Source organism: Salmo salar, chromosome ssa12 (assembly GCF_905237065.1).
Source record: "Salmo salar chromosome ssa12, Ssal_v3.1, whole genome shotgun sequence".
NCBI classification, from domain to species: Eukaryota; Metazoa; Chordata; class Actinopteri; order Salmoniformes; family Salmonidae; genus Salmo; species Salmo salar.
Genome location: NC_059453.1, coordinates 93,909,115 through 93,925,867, shown reverse-complemented (window position 1 = coordinate 93,925,867; position 16,753 = coordinate 93,909,115). Strand labels below are relative to the sequence as shown.

The 16,753-nt window shown below is 44.1% G+C and overlaps 1 protein-coding gene across 2 annotated transcripts in view; it reads left to right on the top strand.

The window, feature by feature from the left end:
* The window catches only part of LOC106566197 (glutamate receptor-interacting protein 2), a 173,995-nt gene that overhangs the window by 58,795 nt on the left and 98,447 nt on the right, over positions 1-16,753 (top strand). The window contains exon 3 of one of the 2 annotated variants that reach the window (XM_045691958.1): positions 12,507-12,639. In XM_045691958.1, the coding sequence (XP_045547914.1) occupies positions 12,507-12,639 (133 nt within the window). Of the gene's footprint in view, positions 1-12,503; positions 12,640-16,753 lie in introns of both variants that reach the window. The other variant, XM_045691957.1, reaches the window with a different exon arrangement.

Below are 16,753 nucleotides of genomic sequence, written 5' to 3'. Positions count from 1 at the left end.
CTCTTTAGTCAGGTTGTTGTAGCTGGTCTCTCTCTCTCTAGTCAGGTTGTTGTAGCTGGTCTCTCTCTCTCTCTTTAGTCAGGTTGTTGTAGCTGGTCTCTCTCTCTTTAGTCAGGTTGTTGTAACTGGTCTCTCTCTCTCTCTCTTTAGTCAGGTTGTTGTAGCTGGTCTCTCTCTCTTTAGTCAGGTTGTTGTAGCTGGTCTCTCTCTCTCTTTAGTCAGGTTGTTGTAGCTGGTCTCTCTCTCTCTTTAGTCAGGTTGTTGTAGCTGGTCTCTCTCTCTCTTTAGTCAGGTTGTTGTAGCTGGTCTCTCTCTAGTCAGGTTGTTGTAGCTGGTCTCTCTCTCTTTCTAGTCAGGTTGTTGTTTCTGGTCTCTCTCTTTAGTCAGGTTGTTGTAGCTGGTCTCTCTCTTTAGTCAGGTTGTTGTAGCTGGTCTCTCTCTCTCTCTCTAGTCAGGTTATTGTAGCTGGTCTCTCTCTAGTCAGGTTGTTGTAGCTGGTCTCTCTCTCTCTCTTTAGTCAGGTTGTTGTAGCTGGTCTCTCTCTAGTTAGGTTGTTGTAGCTGGTCTCTCTCTCTTTAGTCAGGTTGTTGTAGCTGGTCTCTCTCTCTTTAGTCAGGTTGTTGTAGCTGGTCTCTCTCTCTCTAGTCAGGTTGTTGTTTCTGGTCTCTCTCTTTAGTCAGGTTGTTGTAGCTGGTCTCTCTCTCTTTAGTCAGGTTGTTGTAGCTGGTCTCTCTCTCTCTAGTCATGTTGTTGTTTCTGGTCTCTCTCTCTTTAGTCAGGTTGTTGTAGCTGGTCTCTCTCTCTTTAGTCAGGTTGTTGTAGCTGGTCTCTCTTTAGTCAGGTTATTGTAGCTGGTCTGTCTTTAGTCAGGTTATTGTAGCTGGTCTCTCTTTAGTCAGGTTGTTGTAGCTGGTCTCTCTCTAGTCAGGTTGTTGTAGCTGGTCTCTCTCTCTCTAGTCAGGTTGTTGTAGCTGGTCTCTCTCTCTCTCTTTAGTCAGGTTGTTGTAGCTGGTCTCTCTCTCTTTAGTCAGGTTGTTGTAGCTGGTCTCTCTCTCTCTCTCTTTAGTCAGGTTGTTGTAGCTGGTCTCTCTCTCTTTAGTCAGGTTGTTGTAGCTGGTCTCTCTCTCTTTAGTCAGGTTGTTGTAGCTGGTCTCTCTCTCTTTAGTCAGGTTGTTGTAGCTGGTCTCTCTCTCTTTAGTCAGGTTGTTGTAGCTGGTCTCTCTCTCTCTTTAGTCAGGTTGTTGTAGCTGGTCTCTCTCTCTCTTTAGTCAGGTTGTTGTAGCTGGTCTCTCTCTCTTTAGTCAGGTTGTTGTAGCTGGTCTCTCTCTCTCTTTAGTCAGGTTGTTGTAGCTGGTCTCTCTCTCTCTTTAGTCAGGTTGTTGTAGCTGGTCTCTCTCTCCCTTTAGTCAGGTTGTTGTAGCTGGTCTCTCTCTCTCTTTAGTCAGGTTGTTGTAGCTGGTCTCTCTCTCTCTTTAGTCAGGTTGTTGTAGCTGGTCTCTCTCTCTCTTTAGTCAGGTTGTTGTAGCTGGTCTCTCTCTCTCTTTAGTCAGGTTGTTGTAGCTGGTCTCTCTCTCTCTTTAGTCAGGTTGTTGTAGCTGGTCTCTCTCTCTCTAGTCAGGTTGTTGTAGCTGGTCTCTCTCTAGTCAGGTTGTTGTAGCTGGTCTCTCTCTCTCTCTTTAGTCAGGTTGTTGTAGCTGGTCTCTCTCTCTCTAGTCAGGTTGTTGTAGCTGGTCTCTCTCTCTCTAGTCAGGTTGTTGTTTCTGGTCTCTCTCTCTTTAGTCAGGTTGTTGTAGCTGGTCTCTCTCTCTTTAGTCAGGTTGTTGTAGCTGGTCTCTCTTTAGTCAGGTTGTTGTAGCTGGTCTCTCTTTAGTCAGGTTGTTGTAGCTGGTCTCTCTCTAGTCAGGTTGTTGTAGCTGGTCTCTCTTTAGTCAGGTTGTTGTAGCTGGTCTCTCTTTAGTCAGGTTGTTGTAGCTGGTCTCTCTAGTCAGGTTGTTGTAGCTGGTCTCTCTCTCTCTAGTCAGGTTGTTGTAGCTGGTCTCTCTCTCTCTTAGTCAGGTTGTTGTTGCTGGTCTCTCTCTCTTTAGTCAGGTTGTTGTAGCTGGTCTCTCTCTCTTTAGTCAGGTTGTTGTAGCTGGTCTCTCTCTCTCTTAGTCAGGTTATTGTAGCTGGTCTCTCTTTAGGCAGGTTGTTGTAGCTGGTCTCTCTTTAGTCAGGTTGTTGTAGCTGGTCTCTCTTTAGTCAGGTTGTTGTAGCTGGTCTCTCTTTAGTCAGGTTGTTGTAGCTGGTCTCTCTTTAGTCAGGTTGTTGTAGCTGGTCTCTCTTTAGTCAGGTTGTTGTAGCTGGTCTCTCTTAGTCAGGTTGTTGTAGCTGGTCTCTCTAGTCAGGTTGTTGTAGCTGGTCTCTCTCTCTCTTTAGTCAGGTTGTTGTAGCTGGTCTCTCTCTCTCTTTAGTCAGGTTGTTGTAGCTGGTCTCTCTCTCTAGTCAGGTTGTTGTAGCTGGTCTCTCTTTAGTCAGGTTGTTGTAGCTGGTCTCTCTTTAGTCAGGTTGTTGTAGCTGGTCTCTCTTTAGTCAGGTTGTTGTAGCTGGTCTCTCTTAGTCAGGTTGTTGTAGCTGGTCTCTCTCTAGTCAGGTTGTTGTAGCTGGTCTCTCTCTAGTCAGGTTGTTGTAGCTGGTCTCTCTCTAGTCAGGTTGTTGTAGCTGGTCTCTCTCTCTCTAGTCAGGTTGTTGTAGCTGGTCTCTCTCTAGTCAGGTTGTTGTTTCTGGTCTCTCTTTAGTCAGGTTGTTGTAGCTGGTCTCTCTCTCTCTAGTCAGGTTGTTGTTTCTGGTCTCTCTTTAGTCAGGTTGTTGTAGCTGGTCTCTCTCTCTCTAGTCAGGTTGTTGTAGCTGGTCTCTCTCTAGTCAGATTGTTGTAGCTGGTCTCTTTAGTCAGGTTGTTGTAGCTGGTCTCTCTCTCTCTCTCTTTAGTCAGGTTGTTGTAGCTGGTCTCTCTCTTTAGTCAGGTTGTTGTAGCTGGTCTCTCTCCTCTTCTGTGTAGCTCTCTCTTTAGTCAGGTTGTTGTAGCTGGTCTCTCTCTCTCTCTCTTTAGTCAGGTTGTTGTAGCTGGTCTCTCTTAGCTCTCTTTTAGTCAGGTTGTTGTAGCTGGTCTCTCTAGTCAGGTTGTTGTAGCTGGTCTCTCTCTCTCTTTAGTCAGGTTGTTGTAGCTGGTCTCTCTCTCTCTTTAGTCAGGTTGTTGTAGCTGGTCTCTCTCTCTAGTCAGGTTGTTGTAGCTGGTCTCTCTCTCTAGTCAGGTTGTTGTAGCTGGTCTCTCTTTAGTCAGGTTGTTGTAGCTGGTCTCTCTTTAGTCAGGTTGTTGTAGCTGGTCTCTCTAGTCAGGTTGTTGTAGCTGGTCTCTCTAGTCAGGTTGTTGTAGCTGGTCTCTCTCTAGTCAGGTTGTTGTAGCTGGTCTCTCTCTAGTCAGGTTGTTGTAGCTGGTCTCTCTCTAGTCAGGTTGTTGTAGCTGGTCTCTCTCTCTCTAGTCAGGTTGTTGTTTCTGGTCTCTCTTTAGTCAGGTTGTTGTAGCTGGTCTCTCTCTCTCTAGTCAGGTTGTTGTTTCTGGTCTCTCTTTAGTCAGGTTGTTGTAGCTGGTCTCTCTCTCTCTAGTCAGGTTGTTGTAGCTGGTCTCTCTCTAGTCAGATTGTTGTAGCTGGTCTCTCTCTAGTCAGATTGTTGTAGCTGGTCTCTCTAGTCAGGTTGTTGTAGCTGGTCTCTTTAGTCAGGTTGTTGTAGCTGGTCTCTCTCTCTCTCTCTTTAGTCAGGTTGTTGTAGCTGGTCTCTCTCTCTCTCTCTCTTTAGTCAGGTTGTTGTAGCTGGTCTCTCTCTCTCTCTTTAGTCAGGTTGTTGTAGCTGGTCTCTCTCTAGTCAGGTTGTTGTAGCTGGTCTCTCTCTAGTCAGGTTGTTGTAGCTGGTCTCTTTCTAGTCAGGTTATTGTAGCTGGTCTCTCTCTGCACAGCAATGCTGACCATTGACTAAGGGAACAGTGAACAAGTGAATCAATGATTACGCCACTGATGATTTACAATACTTCAGTGAGAACATACTAAACGTACAGTGGACACAACAAACCTATGATCCCGGCCAGTAAGGGAACACGTATCCTCAGACGCATTGCAGTATAAGAATATTTTGAAGATAAATACACAACGCAGAGGATGAGAGGACTAAAAACTAGAGTACTACTGGTCAATAGCGAATTATAAGTAGGAGTTGGGTTTCAGTTCAACATCTGTTCAGAATCTGTGGAATGTCACTCCTGACCTCAGAGAGACGTGTTCTACGTGGGCCACATTTTCATTGGTCTGTACATTGAGTCTGGAGTGGGATACTTGTTATTTGGCCATTGGCCAAGTTTTCCTGCAAGGACTTTTGATTGGTCAACCCCGGGCTAGGGTGGGGGGGTTATAAAAGGGCTCCTGTTCCTTTGTTCAGTGGTGAAAAAGATGAGGACAGGATGGGACTGAACATCTGAACATCTACCTCCCAGCATAACATCTTGATTTGTCCTTCTGAAATAAACCTATTTTTCTCCCCCTGATTTGCTTTGGAGTTTGTGTTATTGAAGAATTACATAAATTGCTAACAGCAGCAACTCTGGAAGGTCTCTTCCACAACTGAACATGTACTGAATCACAAAGATATTGTCATACAGTCTTTGCACCAACATTTATTGTTGTCTTCTATCTGTGTTTGCATAGATTTCCTCAGGAATTTTTACATGCATATACTCAAATTATGTTTCTCTACCTTGCACTGCTTTAGGTCTAAATTCAGGCAGTCTGATGGTTGCGCATGTACATTATGTACTTGTAAAGCTTGTCCTTTAAAAAAACCCACTTTAGACCAAAACGTTGAATATGCTAACATGCCAAATAAGCACACAGAAACAGCCAGTTTCTCATACACCCCCAGCCCACAAAACAACAAATGCAAAGGAAAACATTCTTACCATGGCCTTTGATAATTGAACATTGATTATTCCAAAATATGTTACACTGGTTTGCATTTAAGTAAAAAGGAGGATGGCACATTTTGTTCTTGGATTGGATTTTGGACTTCCTTATTTACACTGGGACATTGGGACATTGGTTAGAATGATATATTAACTTTGTTGTGTGATGATATTTGACATAAAGTTAATTGTTATATTGATTGAAAACTAATTGGTTACAATATATTCATCCTTGCTCCCTTCATATGACTGTCTGTTCTGCTTTGGTTACACTCATATTGAAACAGTATTTTATTTGTGTCACGTTCACTGTCCTCAGACTCCCTGTGGTAAATCAACCAAGGCGCAGCGTGCCTGTAATTCCACATCCTTTAATGAAGGGAACCCGAACAAAACAATAAACAGGTAAACAGACATGACCGTGACGCAACTGCGGCGCACACAAATAAAATAATAACCCACAAACACAGGTGGGGGAAAAGGCTGCCTAAGTATGATTCCCAATCAGAGACAACGATAGACAGCTGCCTCTGATTAGGAACCATACTCGGCCCAAAACAAAAAAATACATAGAATACCCACCCCACATCACACCCTGACCTAACCAAAATAGAGGAAATAAACGTCTCTCTAAGGTCAGGGCGTGACAATTTGAACTTTAACATTGTAACCTAGTTTGTGATCCAAACTGATCCAGTCTTTATAGGATGATGTGTCACTGAGGGTCTGAGCTTGTGGGAAAGACTCATTGTGTGGAATTATTTGGGATATTTGTGTAGAACGAGGAAGGCTGTTTATGCTCCCAATTCACCTCTTTATTGACAGTGCTTCAATCCGAAACGGATCTTCTTCAGGTCAAACAGACTGAATGCTCACATCCCTGGGCAGGTGTGGTTATATGCGGTCTGTGGTTGTGAGACAGGTTGGGCGTACTGCCAAATTCTCTAAAATGATGTTGGAGGTGGCTTATGGTAGAAAAATGTACATTTAGTTCTCTGGCAACAGCTCTGGTGGACATTCCTGCAGTCAGCTTGCTAATTGCATGCTCCCTCAACTTGAGACATCTGTGGTATTGTGTTGTGTGATAAAACTGCACATTTTAGAGTGTCCTTTTATTGCCCCCAGCACAAGGTGCACCTGTGTAATGATATTTCTGTTTAATCAGCTTCTTGATATGCCACACCTGTCAGGTGGATGAATTATCTTGGCAAAGGAGAAATGCTCACGAAGAGGGATGTTAAACACATTTGTGCACAACATTTGAGAGAAATAATATTTTGTGTGTATGGAAAATGTATTTTATTTCAGCTCATGAAACATGGGACCAGCACTTTACATGTTGTTTTTATATTTTTGTTCAGTGTACATATAAAAAAAAATATTCCATTGGAAACTGTTGGAATACCTGCCCAAATGACCATTACACACAGGACGCACGTTAGCAGTTCATACTACATGTGTCACGTCCTGGCCAGTATAAGGGTTAATTGTCATTTTAGTTTGGTCGGGACGTGGCAGAGGGTATTTGTTTTATGTGGTTCGGGGTGGTGTGTTAGTTAGGAGGGCGTTTGATTTATTATTTCCGGGTTTTGAGTTATGGTCTATGTTGATGTATTTCTATGTGTAGTCTGGTTGATCTATTTCTATGTTGAGTTAATTGGGGTGGACTTCCAATTGAAGGCAGCTGTGTGGTGTTGCCTTTGATTGGAAGTCCTATATTAGTTGGGTGTGTTTGTCTGTGTATTTGTGGGAGATTGTTCTGTGTTTAGCCTTGTGCCTTGCCAGACTGTCTGTTGATCGTTCGTTCTCTTGTTTGTTATTTTTGTACGTTCATTCTGAGTTAATAAACGTCAAGATGAGCTTACACATACCTGCTGCGTTTAGGTCCTCCATTACCAACGACACCCGTGACAACATGTTATGTCAGTACATACTACATGCTATATCATTACATACATACATGTTATATGATTACATACTACATGTTATATAATTACGTACTGCGTGTTATATCATTACATACTACTTGCTGTATCATTACATACTACATACTATATCAGTACATACTAAATGTTATATCATTACATACTACATGCAATATCATTACATACTACATGTTATATAATTACATACTACATATTATATCATTACATATTACATGCTATATCAGTACATACAACATGTTATGTCATTACATACTACATCAGTACATACTACATGCTATATTATTACATACTACATGTTATATAATTACATACTACATGTTATATCAGTACATACTACATGTTATATAATTACATACTACATGTTATATCAGTACATACTACATGTTATATCAGTACATACTACATGTTATATCAGTACATACTACATGTTATATCATTACATACTACATGTTATATCATTACATATATACATGTTATATCAGTATATACTACATGTTATATCAGTACATACAACATACTATGTCAGTATATACTACATGCTATATTATTACATGCTACATCAGTACATACTACATACTATGTCAGTACATACTACATTATTACATACTACATGTTATATCATTACATGCTATATCATTACATACTACATGTTATGTCATTACATACTGCATGCTATGTCAGTACATACTACATGTTATATCATTACATGCTAGAGAAAGGGTATACGTAGCCAGTTGCACAACTGAATGCATTCAACCAAAACGTGTCTTCCTCATTTAACCCAACCCCTCTGAATCAGAGAGGTGGGGGGGGGGGGGCTGTCTTAAAGCGACGTCCACGTCATCGGTGCCCAGGGAGCAGTTGTTGTTGGCGATTAACTGCCTTTGCCAAGGGCAGAACGTCAGATTTTTTTTACCTTGCCAGTTGGGTTAACCCTATTGGTGTGATGCGTATGGTGTTTACCTTTCATTTCCTGCTCCACTGGTGTCAGAAGTGGGATGTTACCGCTGAGGGACTTGGTATAGAGAAGCAAAGGGACATTTTCTCCCGAAGGAAGGTGGTGTTGCGACCTTAACTCAACACTTAGCGACCTCGTCAAGGAGTTCGGAACCTGGTCAAGGGGTTTGGAACCTCGTCAAGGAGTTCGGAACCTCGTCAAGGAGTTCGGAACCTCGTCAAGGAGTTCGGAACCTCGTCAAGGAGTTCGGAACCTGGTCAAGGGGTTCGGAAACCTCGTCAAGGGGTTCGGAACCTGGTCAAGGAGTTCGGAATGTCAAGGGATTCGGTACCTCGTCAAGGGGTTTGGAACCTCGTCAAGGGGTTTGGAACCTCGTCAAGGGGTTTGGAACCTCGTCAAGGAGTTCGGAATGTCAAGGGATTCGGAACCTCGTCAAGGGATTCGGAACCTCGTCAAGGGGTTCGGAACCTCGTCAAGGGGTTTGGAACCTCGTCAAGGGGTTTGGAACCTCGTCAAGGGGTTCGGAACCTCGTCAAGGAGTTCGGAACCTCGTCAAGGGGTTCGGAACCTCGTCAAGGGGTTTGGAACCTCGTCAAGGGATTTGGAACCTTGTCAAGGAGTTCGGAACCTCCTCAAGGGGTTTGGACCTCTTGGCGTAACAGGTTAAGGTGTTGGCTTAACAGTCTCTGGACTCGGGTTTGCGTCCCAGTCGGGGCCACCCCCCGAATTTGCTACATTGGTGTCGGAAGTGACGCCATCAGAATGCATGGCCCGGCAGGTGAAGGGGCTGAGTATTCGAAGCACTGTAGCGATCTTCGCTGTATGAGCCACATTACAATTTCTATCAAGTGAGTTAACCCGATTGGCCCGATACGTAGGGTGTTTGCTTTTCACGCTAGTGACCGTTTGCTACAATAGATTTGTGAGGGTGCTATAACGGTCTGTAGCTGGTCTCTCTCTTTAGTCAGGTTGTTGTAACTGGCCTGTAGCTGGTCTCTCTCTTTAGTCAGGCTGCTATAACTGGCCTGTAGCTGGTCTCTCTCTTTAGTTAGGCTGCTATAACTGGCCTGTAGCTGGTCTCTCTCTTTACTCAGGCTGCTATAACTGGCCTTTAGCTGGTCTCTCTCTTTACTCAGGCTGCTATAACTGGCCTGTAGCTGGTCTCTCTCTTTACTCAGGCTGCTATAACTGGCCTATAGCTGGTCTCTCTCTTTAGTTAGGCTGCTATAACTGGCCTGTAGCTGGTCTCTCTCTTTAGTTAGGCTGCTATAACTGGCCTATAGCTGGTCTCTCTCTTTAGTCAGACTGCTATAACTGGCCTATAGCTGGTCTCTCTCTTTAGTCAGGCTGCTATAACTGGCCTATAGCTGGTCTCTCTCTTTAGTCAGGCTGCTATAACTGGCCTATAGCTGGTCTCTCTCTTTACTCAGGCTGCTATAACTGGCCTGTAGCTGGTCTCTCTCTTTAGTCAGGCTGCTATAACTGGCCTATAGCTGGTCTCTCTCTTTAGTCAGGCTGCTATAACTGGCCTATAGCTGGTCTCTCTCTTTAGTCAGGCTGCTATAACTGGCCTATAGCTGGTCTCTCTCTTTACTCAGGCTGCTATAACTGGCCTGTAGCTGGTCTCTCTCTTTAGTCAGGCTGCTATAACTGGCCTATAGCTGGTCTCTCTCTTTACTCAGGCTGCTATAACTGGCCTATAGCTGGTCTCTCTCTATACTCAGGCTGCTATAACTGGCCTCTAGCTGGTCTCTCTCTTTACTCAGGCTGCTATAACTGGTCTGTAGCTGGTCTCTCTCTTTAGTCAGGCTGCTATAACTGGCCTATAGCTGGTCTCTCTCTTTAGTCAGGCTGCTATAACTGGCCTATAGCTGGTCTCTCTCTTTACTCAGGCTGCTATAACTGGCCTGTAGCTGGTCTCTCTCTTTAGTCAGGCTGCTATAACTGGCCTATAGCTGGTCTCTCTCTTTACTCAGGCTGCTATAACTGGCCTATAGCTGGTCTCTCTCTATACTCAGGCTGCTATAACTGGCCTCTAGCTGGTCTCTCTCTTTACTCAGGCTGCTATAACTGGCCTATAGCTGGTCTCTCTCTTTAGTTAGGCTGCTATAACTGGCCTATAGCTGGTCTCTCTCTATACTCAGGCTGCTATAACTGGTCTGTAGCTGGTCTCTCTCTTTAGTCAGGCTGCTATAACTGGCCTATAGCTGGTCTCTCTCTTTAGTCAGGCTGCTATAACTGGCCTATAGCTGGTCTCTCTCTTTACTCAGGCTGCTATAACTGGCCTGTAGCTGGTCTCTCTCTTTAGTCAGGCTGCTAGAACTGATAAAAAATGGAATGTTTACAAAATGTGACTATTGGGCCAAATGAGAAGCAGATTGCAGAGAAAGATTGTTTTGCAGACGTTTGGGAAAAACTCTTAGTCCTACTCATTAAAGCAACAGTACATGCTGGGAAAGGTCACTAAGCTATTTATATGTAATAGCCATTGACTGTGTTCCTGTGTGTTCTTGTGGTTTTGAAGGCTTGGTGACAATACAGTGCATTTGGAAAGTATTCAGACCCCTTGACTTTTTCCACAATTTGTTACGTTAGAACCTTATGCTAAAATTGATTAAAAGTTTTTTTTTCTCATCAATCTACACACATCAATCTAATACAGCCTCGAGTCATCTTGGGTATGACGCTACAAGTTTTGCACACCTGTATTTGGGGAGTTTCTCCCATTCTTCTCTGCAGATTCTCTCAAGCTCTGTCAGGTTGGATGGGGAGCATCGCTGCACAGCTATTTTCAGATCTCTCCAGAGATGTTCGATCGGGTTCAAGTCCGGGATCTGGCTGGTCCACTCAAGGACATTCAGAGACTTGTCCCAAAGCCACTCCTGCGTTGTCTTGGCTGTGTGCTTAGTGTCGTTGTCCTGTTGGAAGGTGAACCTTCACCCCAGTCTGAGGTCCTGAGCGCTCTAGAGCAGGTTTTCATCAAGAATCTCTCGGGACTTTGCTCCGTTCATCTTTGCCTCGATGATGACTAGTCTCCCAGTCCCTGCCGCTGAAAAACATCCCAATTGCATGATGCTGCCAACACCATGCTTCACTGTAGGCATGGTGCCAGGTTTCCCTCAGACGTGATGCTTGGCATTCAGGCTAAAGATTTCAATCTTCTGGAAGGGTCTCCCATCTCCACAGAGGAACTCTAGAGCTCTGTCAGAGTGGCCATTTGGTTCTTGGTCACCTCCATGACCAGGGTCCTTCTCCCCCGATTGCTCAGTTTGGCCAGGCGGCCAGCTCTAGGAATAGTTTTGGTGGTTCCAAACTTCTTCCATTTAAGAATGATGGAGGCCACTGTGTTCTTGTGGACCTTCAATGCTGCAGAACATTTTTGGTACCCTTCCCCAGATCTCTGCCTCGACACAATCCTGTCTCGGAGCTCTACGGACAATTCCTTCGACCTCATGGCTGTTACATCTGCCCCTGCCACGCCCTCTACTTCTCATCATGTGTCTCCCTAACCTGCCGCCACTCCCCCAGTGCTCTCTCCCTCTCTCTCTCTGTGTGAGTGTATCTGATTGTGTGAGTGGAGACAGGTGTGCTGGAGTCAGAGCAGATCCCCACCAGCTGCAACCTGCTCCATAATCAAGACCTCCACTAATACTCAGCCCTGCCACTTCCACACTGCCAGATTCTAGCCTCTGCTCAGTCAGTCTGCATTTCAAGCCGTTTGTTCCTGCATAGATGTTGTTATCCTGTGGTGCCTGTTTTCACTAGCCTGACGCTGCTTTTCTCCCCACTACAGTTCCGTCCGCTCTGACTCTGGTCCCTTTCTCCAGTCCCTCGTCTTGTCAGTCCTGCTTCCCAGCCCTGTACCCCCGCTCTACTGCTTTCTTGGATTCCGCTCCAGGCCTGCTTACCCTGCCCCTCCTCCCCTTGCCCTGGCTGCAGCCTCAATCCCTGGTTCCCTGCTACCTGCCCGAGCTACCCCTGGCCTGCACCCCATTTACCCCCCGCTTTTCAACAAATACCTCGGTTACCTTATCCCTGTCTCCTCGTCTGACTCCATTTGGGTTCACCTGCTCCACCCCACATAACAACGGCTTGGTGTTTGCTCTGACATGCACTGTCAACTGTGGGACCTTATATAGACAGGTGTGTGCCTTTCCAAATCATGTCCAATCAATTGAATTTACCACAGGTGGACTCCAATCAAGTTGTAGAAGCATCTCAAGGATGATCAATGGAAACATGATGCACCTGAGCTCAATTTTGAGTCTCATAGCAAAGAGTCTGAATACTTATGAATACTTACTTTTGTAAAGGTATTTCTTTTTTTTTATTTGTAATACATTTCAAAAATTTCAGAAAAACCTGTTTTCACTTTGTCATTATGGGATATTGTGTGTAGATTGCTGAAGATTTTGATTTATTTAATCCATTTTAGAAAAAGTAACGTAAAATGTTTTGGAAAAAGTCAAGGGGTCGAATACTTTCCGAAGGCACTGTACTATGTATACTGTCCATTGACTGTGTGTTCTTTTGACTGTGAAGGCTTGGTTACTATATAATGTATACTGTCCTTTGACTCTGTGTTTGTTTGTTCTTGTGTTTGTATTTGGGATAGAAGATCTGCGGGGCGTGACGATAGTAGAGCTGATTAAGAAGGAAGGCAGCACCTTGGGCCTCACCATCTCTGGAGGAACAGACAAGGATGGAAAGCCCCGCGTCTCTAACCTACGACCAGGAGGACTGGCTGCCAGGTGAGATCTCCATTGTTTTTACAGTATTCGCTCACTTTTTTACTGAATGTGCATGCGGGGCAGCCTTGTACAGGACAACATCTTCCTTGACTTACGCCTGAACCTCCATCCCCTCAGTCTCCCATTCACAGCCACAGATGCAGTCATGCTGTATCAGCTAATCAGGCCCTGATGTAGGAACAACCACCTGACGTTTCATTTCACTAGAGGCAGATTTCCAAAGGATTGTTTAACGACTAGGATGATAATGCTAAAAATAGGCGCATAGTCTTGGTCTTTTGTCATTGTGTGTAAATCTACTGACTGACCTGTCTGGCTTTTAGAAGAAGGCTTTCCCCCCCGAGGAGACTTACAGTTGAGCTGCTCTGCAAGTCAACTGTCTGTGCTTGAGCCTTAGCTTGACAATTTATGTAGAAAGTGGATTTTATCCAACGCAGTTTTACTCTGAATAAAGAAAGTGGGACATGTAAAAATCTGAATTAATCTTATGACTGGCATATTTAATGAAGATACAATATCAGCTAAATGAGCAATGTACCAAAACATAAAGCAGTATTCATTGTGTGAGTAGTGTTGCTGTTCAGACGTATGGTGCTTCACAGTGACTGTGGGAAGACACTAATGGTTGAGAATCCTAGATTGCAACAAAATAGCCTGTTGGCATTGTTGATCTGTAAGCATGTGTATCTGTCATCACTGTCTTCTCTAGTGGGTGTATGGGAAGTAATTTAATCTAGTGGGTGTATGAGAAGTCCTTTAATCTAGTGGATGTATGAGAAGTATTTTAATCTAGTGGGTGTATGAGAAGTATTTTAATCTAGTGGGTGTATGATAAATCCTTTAATCTTGTGGGTGTATGAAAAGTCCTTTAATCTAGTGGGTGTATGAAAAATAAATTAATCTAGTGGGTGTATAAGAAGTATTTTAATCTAGTGGGTGTATGATAAATCCTTTCATCTAGTGGGTGTATGATAAATCCTTTAATCTAGTGGATGTATGAGAAGTCCTTTTAATCTAGTGGGTGTATGATAAATCCTTTAATCTAGTGGGTGTATGAGAAGTCCTTTAACCTAGTGGGTGTATGAGAAGTCCTTTAATCTAGTGGGTGTATGAGAAGTAATTTAATCTAGTGGGTGTATGAGAAGTCCTTTAATCTAGTGGGTGTATGAGAAGTAATTTAATCTAGTGGGTGTATGAGAAGTCCTTTAATCTAGTGGGTGTATGAGAAGTTATTTAATCTAGTGGGTGTATGAGAAGTCATTTAATCTAGTGGGTGTATGAGAAGTTATTTAATCTAGTGGGTGTATGAGAAGTCCTTTTAATCTGGTGGGTGTATGAGAAGTCCATTTAATCTAGTGGGTGTATGAGAAGTCCTTTAATCTAGTGGGTGTATGAGAAGTCATTTAATCTAGTGGGTGTATGAGAAGTCATTTAATCTAGTGGGTGTATGAGAAGTCCTTTTAATCTAGTGGGTGTATGAGAAGTCCATTTAATCTAGTGGGTGTATGAGAAGTCATCTAATCTACTGGGTGTATGAGAAGTCCTTTAATCTACTGGGTGTATGTGAAGACAGGAGCTTGCTTTCTGTTTTCATTTAGAACGTTAAGTAACTACCAACATCATATGGTTAATCTCTATACAGTAGGTAGATCTTTATTTCCAACAAAATGTAATTTATTGTTAATCACAGTCGTACTGTGGTAGAGGGTTAGGCTTTGTAACATGGGATATTTGATTGACATTCTCTTTACTTGTTGACAAACTCTCTCCTTTCTCAAACTCTCTACCTACATGTACCTCTCTACCTCACAATCCTACTATACTGCTCAAAAAAATAAAGGGAACACTTAAACAACACAATGTAACTCCAAGTCAATCACACTTCTGTGAAATCAAACTGTCCACTTAGGAAGCAACACTGATTGACAATACATTTCACATGCTGTTGTGCAAATGGAATAGACAACAGGTGGAAATGATAGGCAATAAGCAAGACACCCCCAATAAAGGAGTGGTTCTGCAGGTGGAGACCACAGACCACTTCTCAGTTCCTATGCTTCCTGGCTGATGTTTTGGTCACTTTTGAATGCTGGCGGTGCTTTCACTCTAGTGGTAGCATGAGACGGAGTCTACAACCCACACAAGTGGCTCAGGTAGTGCAGCTCATCCAGGATGGCACATCAATGCGAGCTGTGGCAAGAAGGTTTGCTGTGTCTGTCAGCGTAGTGTCCAGAGCATGGAGGCGCTACCAGGAGACAGGCCAGTACATCAGGAGACGTGGAGGAGGCCGTAGGAGGGCAACAACCCAGCAGCAGGGCCGCTACCTCCGCCTTTGTGCAAGGAGGAGCAGGAAGAGCACTGCCAGAGCCCTGCAAAATGACCTCCAGCAGGCACAAATGTGCATGTGTCTGTTCAAACGGTCAGAAACAGAATCCATGAGGGTGGTATGAGGGCCCGACGTCCACAGTTGGGGGTTGTGCTTACAGCCCAACACCGTGCAGACGTTTGGCATTTGCCAGAGAACACCAAGATTGGCAAATTCGCCACTGGCGCCCTGTGCTCTTCACAGATGAAAGCAGGTTCACACTGAGCACGTGACAGACGTGACAGAGTCTGGAGAAGCCATGGAGAACGTTCTTCTGCCTGAAAGATCCTCCAGCAGGACCGGTTTGGCGGTGGGTCAGTCATGGTGTGGGGTGGCATTTCTTTGGGGGGACGCACAGCCCTCCATGTGCTCGCCAGAGGTTGCCTGACTGCCATTAGGTACCGAGATGAGATCTTCAGACACCTTGTGAGACCATATGCTGGTGCGGTTGGCCCTGGGTTCCTCCTAATGCAAGACAATGCTAGACCTCATGTGGCTGGAGTGTGTCAGCAGTTCCTGCAAGAGGAAGGCATTGATGCTATGGACTGGCCCGCCCATTCCCCAGACCTGAATCCAATTGAGCACATCTGGGACATCATGTCTCGCTCCATCCACCAACGCCACGTTGCACCACAGACTGTCCAGGAGTTGGTGGATGCTTTAGTCCAGGTCTGGAAGGAGATCCCTCAAGAGACCATCCGCCACCTCATCAGGAGCATGCCCAGGCGTTGTAGGGAGGTCATACAGGCACGTGGAGGCCACACACACTACTGAGCCTCATTTTGACTTGTTATAAGGACATTACATCAAAGTTGGATCAGCCTGTAGTGTGGTTTTCCACTTTAATTTTGAGTGTGACTCCAAATCCAGACCTCCATGGGTTGATAAATTGGATTTCCATTGATTATTTTTGTGTGATTTTGTTGTCAGCACATTCAACTATGTAAAGAAAAAAGTATTTAATAAGATTATTTCTTTCATTCAGATCTAGGATGTGTTGTTTAAGTGTTCCTTTTATTTTTTTGAGCAGTGTATAAGAAACGCAGCATCAAAGACTATTTTCCTGTGGAGTCCGCCTTGAATACTTCAAACCACAAGTTATCTCCCTGGCACTCACAACCAACAAAGAACTTATCGATTAACTCTGTCTGGTCTTATCTGTTTGTCTGTGTGGAACTCAGAACCAGAATGTGATTCATCATTCTATTCATCTGTCGTGGGTCCTGAAGCCTGTAGGTTTAATGAAAGGTGGGATATATATTATTATCAGCTAGATAATGTTGTATCTCTGGTCCTGTCTAAGGAGTAATCAGCTAGATAATGTTGTATCTCTGGTCCTGTCTAATGACTGATCAGCTAGATAATGTTGTATCTCTGGTCCTGTCTAATGAGTGATCAGCTAGATCATGTTGTATCTCTGGTCCTGTCTAATGAGTGATCAGCTAGATAATGTTGTATCTCTGGTCCTGTCTAATGAGTGATCAGCTAGATAATGTTGTATATCTGGTCCTGTCTAATGACTGATCAGCTAGATAATGTTGTATCTCTGGTCCTGTCTAATGAGTAATCAGCTAGATAATGTTGTATCTCTGGTCCTGTCTAATGAGTGATCAGCTAGATAATGTTGTATCTCTGGTCCTGTCTAATGAGTGATCAGCTAGATAATGTTGTATCTCTGGTCCTGTCTAATGAGTGATCAGCTAGATAATGTTGTATCTCTGGTCCTGTCTAATGAGTGATCAGCTAGAT